General features: G+C 34.6%; 1 protein-coding gene across 17 annotated transcripts in view; it reads left to right on the plus strand.

Annotated features, from left to right (window-relative positions):
• The window catches only part of ELF2 (E74 like ETS transcription factor 2), a 97,939-nt gene that overhangs the window by 40,943 nt on the left and 46,439 nt on the right, over positions 1-10,557 (plus strand). For all 17 annotated transcript variants that reach the window (XM_027956268.3, XM_027956270.3, XM_027956269.3 and 14 more), the window contains one exon: positions 4,022-4,187. In XM_027956268.3, coding sequence (XP_027812069.2) covers positions 4,022-4,187 — 166 coding nt within the window. The remainder of the gene's footprint in view (positions 1-4,021; positions 4,188-10,557) is intronic.

Consider the following 10,557-nt stretch of genomic DNA (forward strand, 5'->3'; position numbering starts at 1 on the left):
TGGTGGTGATTGTGAGAGTTTGACTGGTATGAGGGGTGCAAGGGAGCCTCCTAGGGCGATAGAAGTATTGTTTCTTGATGGTGATGATCGTTACAGGGATTTCTACATTTATAGAAATCCATAAAACTGTACACTTAAAATGGTTGCATTTTATTTACATAAAAATACATTGGTAAAGTTGATTAAAACTAAATAATTTATTTTATTAGTTGAGATATATTATCCTGTAAGTTCTATATTACCGAAACCCCTATAAGTTTTAATATATATATATTTTTTGTAATTGTTATTTTTCCTTTGTTTTTTCATTTTTTCTCTTTTTTTATCATTCTTCTGTTTAAATGGGAAAAAAAAGTATTTTGATTTTTCTTATACAGGATTGTTGTAAAAAACAAATTCAGATACATGGAGAAAATGAAAATTCCTTTTATCTGCTCACCTCTTTTACAGTGTTAGTAGTTTGAGGTATATTCTTCAGATTTTTTAATGCATATGTAAAAGAAATATGTTTATAAATAGAATCATACAGTGGTACTGTTCTGTTAATCATTTCCTCTGATTTATTTATTTATTTATATCATTCTTTGAACCAAACTACAAGTCCTTAAAGTGACAGTTTAGTTTATATGAGATGTATATTGTTGAGGATACAGTAATTGACTCTTAGTATAAAAATGGGCTCTTGCTCTTACTCATCTGTCTTTGTCAAGGAGTTGGATATGTAAACAGGTAATTATAATACAGGATAATGTACAGTGGTGACAATAGGGAAACAACTTTTTCTAGAAGTATTTGGTACGGAAGAATTGATTAGAGGATTGTAGAAGATCCTGTGGAACTGTGTCCTGAGTGGATAAAAAGGATTTGGACAGACAATGGAAGCAAAAAATCATGGAAATTTCACTTTGGGGAACAGTAGACACTGTCTCACAGTTCTACAGGCTAGGAGTTTGAAAACAAGGTTGGCGGAGTTGATTTCTTTCTGAGGGCTCTGAGAGAGAATGTCCTCCGTGCCTCTTTGTTAGCTTTTGGCAGCTTCAGGTGTTCCTTGGCTTGGATGTGGTCTCCCTGTGTCCAGCTCTTTGCAGCCCCAGGTAGTGCAGCCCACCCGGCTCCTCCACCCATGGGATTCTCTAGGCATGGATATAGGAATGGGTAGCCATTCCCTTCTTCAGGGGACCTTCCTGACCCAGGGATTGAACCCAGGTTGCCTGCGTTGCAGGCAAGTTCTTTACCATCTGAGCCATCAGGGAAGCCCATGCTTCTCATGAATCATTGTTATTTAACTGGGTGGAACTGTCGGCAGTCTGTGTTTATAAAGCTGATCAAGAAGCCTGATCAGCATGAAGATTCAACTGTCACTGTATCCAGCTGGTGAAAAAGAATTTTTTTCTAATGTGAAAAAGTTGGACTCATTTCTTGCCTTATACACAGTAAGACATTCAAGGTTAATATTCAATATGTACTTTCTTTTTAAAAATTCACCATATCTTTGTTTTGTAATTTATTTTAAAAATTTGTGCAATATTTTATAAAAAATGAAGAGTATATAAGATATTATGTTTCAATTTAAGAATAACAAAAAGGACATAGTATCTATCATTCAGGTTAGGAAAATAGAAATTATTGGTATTTTTGAACACTAGTGTGCTGTACCTCCTGTCCCCATACCTGTTCCCTGAGGTGCCATGATCCTGACTTAATGTGTTAACAGTCTTTTACTTTTCTTTATAGTTTTATTCTCTCTGGATATCTCCTAGACAACATATTATTTACTTTGAGAAAATGCATAGTGTACTTAGCTTTAGAGTTAGGAAGGGACCGCATTACCATAGTTAATAAAAGCTTCCGGGAGACAGGCTAACTAGTCTGACATCGGATTCACTGAGCTTCCAGAGATTCTACTCAGGTAATCCTTAAGCAGTGTAATGAGTTAGTTTTGGAAACATAAGGCCATCTTGATCAGATACATGGCAGTGCTAGGGTATAGGCTTGGTATTGCAGCCTTCTTCAATAGGTATATGGTCATACAGAAAGAGTGCTGTTGTGCTGTGGTTTATTTTTGGTTTTTGAGTTCTTTGTGGTCTTCCAAAACTTAGGAGTAGATTGAATAAAGCAGAATACATCTGGGAGGTTCTCAGCTGATCCAGGTAGCAAGGGAAGGTGGAGTGAGTAAATAAAGCAAGACAACCCAAATATAAATAAAAATCTGGAATAGGCTTATGGGCATCCTGTCCTTAGGACCAGTGTCAGTGGTCATCTTGGTGATGACAGTTTATCCTGCTCTCTCAGGAGTTACTTTGCTACAACTGAAGTAGTTGCCCTTCAGATCCAGTGCACAGCTGGTGTCCTGGAACCTCTCTTCACAATCCGATCCTCCTAAACATTGGTATTCCCTCTCTCCCATATTAGACCTTCTATATTCTAGGTTATCATCTTTATTAAACTTTTACTTTTTTAGTGGAATACACTCTCCAGTTTCTTCTTGAGAAAAGATGCATGGAAGGTAAACATTTTGAGAGATCTTTTATGTCTGAGAAAATATCTTTACTTTTTCATAAGATGGTTTGGGTGAAGAATTCTAGATTGGAAATAATTCTCCTTTATAGTTTTGAAGAAATGGTTCCATTGTCATCCATCTTCCAGTATGACTGTGGAGAAGACTGAAGTCTGAGTCCTGATTCTTTGTATATGACCTGTATTTTTTTTAAAGAATCTTAATAGAATCCTCTTTTTGTTCCTTAATTGTGATATTTCACAGTGGTGTGCCTCAGTGTAGGTCTCATTCTTTGTTTATACTTAACACTTGGTAGATGTTTTTAAATGGTCACCTCATATCCTTCCATGCTACAAAAATTTCTGAAGTTTTTTTCTTTCTTTCCAGCTTTTTTCCCCCCTTGTTTTCTTTTTCTGAAGCTCCTGTTACTCAGGAGCTTGGTATTGATAGTTGGTTCTCCTGGGCTGATCCTCGAGTAGTGTTCCCGTTTCTCTCCTCTTTTTCCTCTGGTTCCTGGGAGACTGCCTCAGTTTTATCCTCCATGCCTCATTTTAGCTATTGTGTTTTTAATTTCTCAGAACTCTTTATTTTTTTAATGTTCTTTATTAAATTATATTTTGTTCCTGCTTTTTGGATATATCTTCTCTTATTTCTGTGAAGAATATAAATTTATAAATGTATATGTAAGTAAATGGTATGTTTTATGTTAGAGGCTTTTGCTTGGATGACTAGTAATACTTGGCTGTCTGCTCATGGTTAAAAGCGGAGGACTAAGAAGCTGATTGGGAACTCTACTTTGGGTTCAGAATTGATACTAGTAAATGTGCCTATGTACCTCAAAGATGCTCTTGTTTTTCTCTCTCCAGAAAGTAACTCTCCAATCTTCTGCTGAGGTGGGGAAGGGCCGGTTGCCTAGCATCATGGAGGAGGGAGCAGGTCTAGGAATAAAAGTGCTTTTCAAACAACTTTAATGGAATCTTCCTTGTTTTAACCCCCCTCTTCTTTCTCCACCACCTGCTGCTCCTCTATTTCCAGAAGTAATTGGTATTGCCTTCTGTGGATTCTCCAGTGTAAAGTGTGTTGTGTCTCATTTATTTTTTGCTGCCAGGCTATGATTTGGCTTTCCTCGGTCTGCTAAACCACTTATTAATATTCATCCATTCACTATCAGTCTTTCAAGGTTTTGTTGCTCTTATCTCTTCTTATGAGTTTATGTCTAAAAGTCTTTTATTGCATTTTAGTGGGCTTTCATGAGAGAGTGAAATTATATGCATGTTTTTAATTTGCCATCTTAATCCTAAAGCCCTGACTATTTAAAATGTTTACCATATGTCTCACCTTTTGAGACCTGAAAAGATTATTAAAATGAGTCCTTTTCATCTCTTGCTTTGGTTTTTACATTCATATTTATAATACATGAAACTCATTTGAACTCCTTAAGACTATATGAACTCAAGGATTTATAAATGAATTCAGAATTTGTGAATAAAGAGGCTGATTGTTTTTTTAAATTTGCTTTTGTAGGAAAGTGGAAAGGTTTCTGAATATCCAGCAGTGATTGTGGAGCCAGTTCCAAGTGCCAGATTAGAGCAGGGCTATGCAGCCCAGGTTCTGGTTTATGATGATGAGACTTATATGATGCAAGATGTGGCAGAAGAACAAGAAGTTGAGACGGAGAATGTGGAAACAGGTAGACATCTCATAAAATGTTCATTATTTTTAACTTTCTCATTTTGTAAGTGTCAACATAACTATTGCCAGTTGAACAATATACCGAAAAATCTCTTTTTAATGCTATTTAGTATAGCTTGGAAACAAGTGAATCATTTCTTAAGATAGTTTATATATATATATGAAGTTCTACATAATAATTCTTTGAGGTATAACAATCTCATATCATTGACTCTAAAGAAAAATTACAGATCGATAATAAAACTATTTTTGTCATTTTTTTCCTGAGTGAGTGAGTGAGTGAAGTCGCTCAGTCATGTCCGACTCTTTGCGACCCCATGGACTGTAGCCTACCAGGCTCCTCCCTCCATGGGATTCTCCAGGGAAGAGTACTGGAGTGGGTTGCCATTTCCTTCTCCAATTTTTTTCCTGGGAGTGGCAATATTGACTAGTTGTTATTTATTTGTAGACATCAGTAGACCAGTATATGATTTTTCTTAATTAAAAAAATAAAGTATCCTCATTCCACAGCAGATTAGAGTTTTTTTTTTTTTTTTTTAGCCAGTAGCATTAGAGCAGTATCATTTCTTTTTCTCTAGCTCAAAGCGTCTTTGTAGTAGTATATCAAATTCCTCTTTCCTTTTTTGTCTTCTTAGAAATTTTGGTATTTCATTAAGTCTGTGGTGAGATAACTGTATGTTTAGTTGGGCATTGGTATGTATAATTCTTGGAGAAACCTGTTCATTTTTGCCATTGACCCTAAAGAAAAAGGGATTTTTTTTTACCAGAAAGATTATAGTGACAGTTTTATAAAATAAACATTAAAATTTTTTCTTTATTAGTTAATAGGAAAAGAAATCCTTATATTTGGTTTACAATCCTAATAAAAACCTCTAGTACTTTAGATAAATTTCTTTAAATGTAGCAGAATCTCATGATTAAAAATTTTTATTTGATGTCTTTCTGCTTGTTGAAGCCCAGTTGTATTCCCTTAGGACTATTAGCTTCCTCCAGTTTAAACCTGTTCTTCCTCCACAGTTTTATTTTTTGTTGAGCTGAGGGATTGAAACTTACCTCGCTCTTTGGAGGTACAGTGATGACAGCTGTGCTGGCAAACCCTGTGTGCAGTGGTAATCAAGTCATTTTATTAAAACAGATAGCTAACACTTCATAAAGACTTCGTGGCTATAGTCTGGAGTAATGCTTGATTTACAGTGCAAGTGGCAGGAAGATACTTTTTTTTTTTTTTTTTGAGAGTTTGGAGAGTTTTCCAGTCTGAAGCTATAAGTTTAGTGGCAGAGATGAACTTTCCTCTTTAGGAAAAGAAGAGCACTTATAAAAAGTATTATGCAGGATGATATTTTGAAGTAGATATTCTAACTGATTTTATTACAGGGGCATAACTAAGTAGAACTAATGGAACAAGAAAAATGTGATCACTTAAGCTGAATAAAAAACAATAGAACTGATTGAAATTTCTGGAAAATGTTTTGATAAAAAAAAAGAAAAACTATGATTTTGGTAGTAAATTGTAAACTTGGAAAAATGAAAATTACAGTGCCAAATTTATATCAGTAGAAATCTAAATTCATATTAAAACACCAGAGCCCGTTCACCAGATCTTACCGGTTATACAGTTAATGGTCAACAGTTCACTGATTTAAATTAATATGGCAAAAAGAATTCCAAATAGGAAGTGAATATAATCCATTTAAGAGATTTTGTTTTCTTCTTGAACTCTCTGAGGGGTGATGATATAATTTGCATTACAGAGATAAAAGTGATTATTTATAATATCGAAAAAGAGGATATACAAAGTCTGGATAAAAGAACAGTTACTTTAATGGCATTATAAAAGTAGTTTTTGCATACTTGATAATATTTTTTAGATTTATTTTTCTTCAACACTAAAAGGAAACTTTAATAAATAACATATTATTCTGAAACAGACTAAAAGTACTGAAAAGTTCATCTTACATTTTGTTTTTAATTCCATTCTGGCTCATGGATTTTAAAAGACATTTTACTTCTGAAATCCATATTACTTCTAAAAATATAGAATAGGATAGTTTAGCTATTCTTGGCTCTCTTTACAGAACAACACTATAAGATATAACATTCAGATATAACTTTTTTAAAGCAATGCCAAATTCATAATGAAAGCTACTTGCTCATACATCTATAATCAGAACACTCATATTTATTCATCATAAGGCATGCAGAACTTGGAGACTACAATATACTAACTTATTTAAAAATGCCCTGGCTCATAGTAACTTAATAAGATTGTGAGTATACACAGATAAGTTTAAAATCAGTTAATCTGAGCTGAATTATGTTTTTTCTTAAAGACTAAAATGTGTTTTTACATGAATTAAAATCTAAATAAATTTTAATTCTCCTGATATCTAGAACCTACACAGATGAATAAAGGTTGTTATGACTTATTGTAATACATGTTTCCTTTTAGTGGATTTGGATCAGGTTCATTTCTTGTGGTGATAATAAATATTTCATTTAAATCTCAGATATATGTATGTTTTAGAGAAGAAAATAATTGGGAAGGAAAGGAAAGGAATATTTATAAGATGGCTGTAGCAGTTTCTGTTTGGTGAATTGGTAGAGATGAGATCTGTATAGAAAGAGTACCTTTTGCACATCTGGGAAACACTTCTTGGAATGATCCTACATCATCATTTAGATTACATTAGTCTATAAGTGTTCATAATTGTGTTTATTGGTCTGTTATATCAGTTCTCTGCATGTTTTCATTGAAGTTTTTCTTTTATTCCTGTATACCCATACGTACATGTCTGTATGAGAAGCAGTATTTATAGTGTCATCTAGGCAGGAGTACTAAAATCATATAATGATGTACATTTAGCTGTCTTCATTATTTTGTGTATAAAATGATTTCTTATTTTGTTAGTGATAACTGTAGGCTGTCTTGCTTCACATTTTTTATAGACTGAATATCTACATTTCCCTCACAGAGCTTGTGTGTAATAGTAATCTCTTAAGTTATATAGGAAAACCAAATAAATATATTTGAAACTTTAAAAAAGCAGACATATTCATCTAAACCTATAAGTTGCTTTTTGATGATAACTAAAGTTTAGTAATCATAAGGAACTTTTGAGGAATAGTAACAAAGTATGGATGAAGGGTGGTCTCGACTCTGGCAGACTAAAATACCTTTGTCAGTGGCTGCAGACTCCAGCAGTTTTAGGAGGCTGCTGGAGAGACTGATGTGTCGAGTTGGGGGTGGAGAGGCATCTCTTAGATTTCCTACTAAGATGCGGAAACTCAGTTTTTATGTTCACTCTTTAAAAAATATATACGTATATTAATAATATAAATTTTAAAAGGTTGTTATAGATTACCATGTAAAAAGTAATAAGTTTATACCAATATAATCAATAATAAGTTTTCCTAGAAAACTTTTAAGACCTGCCTGAGAAGATTGAGCTGTTTAGCATCTGCTTCTTCATTTTGTACCTTAAACGATATTTACACTCATAACCCTCCACTTCAATTTATGAAAACATATTAGTAAATATTTTGTGTTTGTTACGTGCCAGGGCACTGTGTTCAACATGTTTGTTTCCCACAAGGAGGTAGTAATTTATATTTTGTGAGGATAAGATACATATATTATAAAAAATATAAACCAACATAAAATCAATTGAGCACTATTTATAAATTCAAAGAAATGTTCAGAAGAGGAAAGTTCGATTACAGGATTAGGGAATATTTTAGAGAAAGTAAAGGAGGAAGACAAATGATAGGATTTGGATGAGGTAGCAGGTAGGCGAATGGCATGTAGAATGTGGAAATAGAGTTAACAAATGGGTGGAATGTAGAAATTCAAGATACGTTTAGGAGATACTGAGTAAATAAGATATTAATAGGTTCCATTAAGAATTGTGACTAGTTTGTAATTTGAACTTGTTAGTAATTAAGCATATAAGAAACAGCAAGGTTTGGAGGGTTTTGAGTAGATAATCATAGATGCTTAGTAGTAGATAGAGGATGAATTGTAAAGATGAAGCGGAAAGACTAGCTGTTGTAGTATGAGGCAGGGATGGCTTGAGAAGTACTGAGACAAGGTAGAAGCAATAGGGGGCTTCTCAGGTGGCACTAATGTTAGAGAATCCACCTGCCAGTGTGGGAGACTTAAAGACTTGGGTTCAATTCCTGGTTCAGGAAGATCCCCTTGAGGAGAAAGGGCACCCTACTCCAATATTCTTGCCGAGAGAATCCCATGGACTGCAGAGAGCTGGACATGACTGAGTACCGAGCCCATGCACAGAAGCAGTAGGAACAGAAGGGGCTTATATAAGCAGTACTACTATGTGAGATCTAATCAGGCTTGGCATGATAGATTATGGGAAGAAACAGTTAAGATATTACTCAGTTTTTTTTAACCTTAATAATGATGAAAGTATCATAAAGGAGTCTGGGGAAGGCAGATAAGTTTGACAGTAAGCATGTTGATTTTGATTTGAAGTAGGGCATCTGAGGGGATATATTTAGGTATTTAAAAAGACATGTAAATGTATGGTTAGTGTCCCATCACAAAAGAGAAGGCATATTCAAATTAGGATAATTTAAAGGATGTTTTAATAAATGGATAGTTACAAATATGTCAGCCAGTGTAGGGTGACCATAAGTGATAGCCTGGTACTCCTGAGCTAGCAATAATAGAGTTATTTCTTTCCTTTGGCCCAAGGGCCAGAGGGAAGGGTTACTGGAACCCAGAAGAAGAGAGCCCTGGAAGGAGGGTTACCTGAGAGAATCTGGAACCTTTGGTCAGAGGACATAGCTGACTTGAGGGCAGTGCCACATAGAAGGAGCCCAGGGAAGTCAGCCTCCTGGGACAGAGAACAGAGTGGAGGGTGGGGAATAGATCCATAGAGCAAATGAAAGACTTACCTAGTACAACTGAAGCTTAGTACAGAAAGGTCAAGGAGAGACTAATTGGAGAATCATGCTCATTGAAGCCATAGAGATAAATGAAAGCTCCCAGGGGAGAGGAATTTGAAAGATTTCCTCAGGGCAAGATTTTAAATTCTGCGTTTGTCACTCTGTGATCAAGAACAAAGGACACAGAATTAAGAAATTAACCTTAAGGAATGTTTACATTTTGAAGATGTGAACAAGAGCTAGAGAGTAGTCAGATATGATAGAAAATCCTGGGTGACTAATCTTGAGCTTAATTTTTTTCTTTTAAGCCTTTTAAGTAGCTCTCTTTAGTAGGAAAAGGAAGAATATTGATTGGGTTAGTTAGTCGTGGTTTCAGGTTTCTGCTTTATCACTTACTTGACAATAATTAACCTTTTCAGAGTCTATCTTACTGTCCTAAGATAGGAGTTCAAGGTTGGGAAGATTATATAAAATAAACCTATAAAACTCAGTGCTTGTGATGTAAGTACTCCGTAAGTGTTCCTTAACTTCATTAGCACCTCTCTTTGTGCCTTCAATATGGAGAAGGCCTTCTATACATTGAGACACACATTTGTTCAATGCTTCTCTACTTCTCTGTTGCAGTACTTCCCTTTGCTTTCACTTTGACGTTTTAAAAAGACAGATGTTTTATACCATAAGCCTGTACTTTTTCCTTCTCATTCCTTCCTTAACTTTCTGTGCTCTGGTATCTACATTTACCGTTCTCCTGAAGCTCTTTTGTTTCTCAGATTTCCAAGTCCACTCCTCTACCAAATTCATTGACCCACGGAATTATCCAGAAGTAGAGCCTTTTAAATCTGGCCTTCTGATCTACAGAAACACTGTAGCTATTTCCTTTCTGCCCTCTGCGTGCCTGTGCTATTTATGCTTTTGAGCTTTTGCTCAAATATAGTTTTTTATCAAGAATGTCAAGTATTATTCATACTTTCAGGCCCAGCTACATGCAACTGCCCACACTCCCTCTCCTAATCTGTTAGACCATCTGCATGTAGGCACTTGATCATTTACTTTCTTATACTGTTCTTGTGTGTATACTCCTTCTGGTTTCAAAGTAAGCATACAAGCCCCTTGAATACAGGGCCCATACTTTTATTCTATTTGTTTTATTTAAATATAATATATAATATAGTGTTTAACACATAACTGTTAGGAAATATAGACTGAAGCAAATTGAGTTTTGACTTAGAATTGCAATATAATCAAGAATCATATATGTAAAATCTTAAATGTGTTTTCTTTTTTATATAAGCTATAAAAAGCTATTGGATACTGTTGGGTTATTTAAAGTATAAAAAGGTACTTATCCAAAACATAAATATTGTCATCCAGAATATATCAAAGCCATAATGTTTTCATACTTAGATTAACTTTATCTTAAAAATCACAGTAAGTTTTATTCATTCTTGCTTATATTTTCATCT

The sequence above is a fragment of the Ovis aries genome, chromosome 17, assembly GCF_016772045.2.
Source record: "Ovis aries strain OAR_USU_Benz2616 breed Rambouillet chromosome 17, ARS-UI_Ramb_v3.0, whole genome shotgun sequence".
Lineage (NCBI taxonomy): Eukaryota > Metazoa > Chordata > Mammalia > Artiodactyla > Bovidae > Ovis > Ovis aries.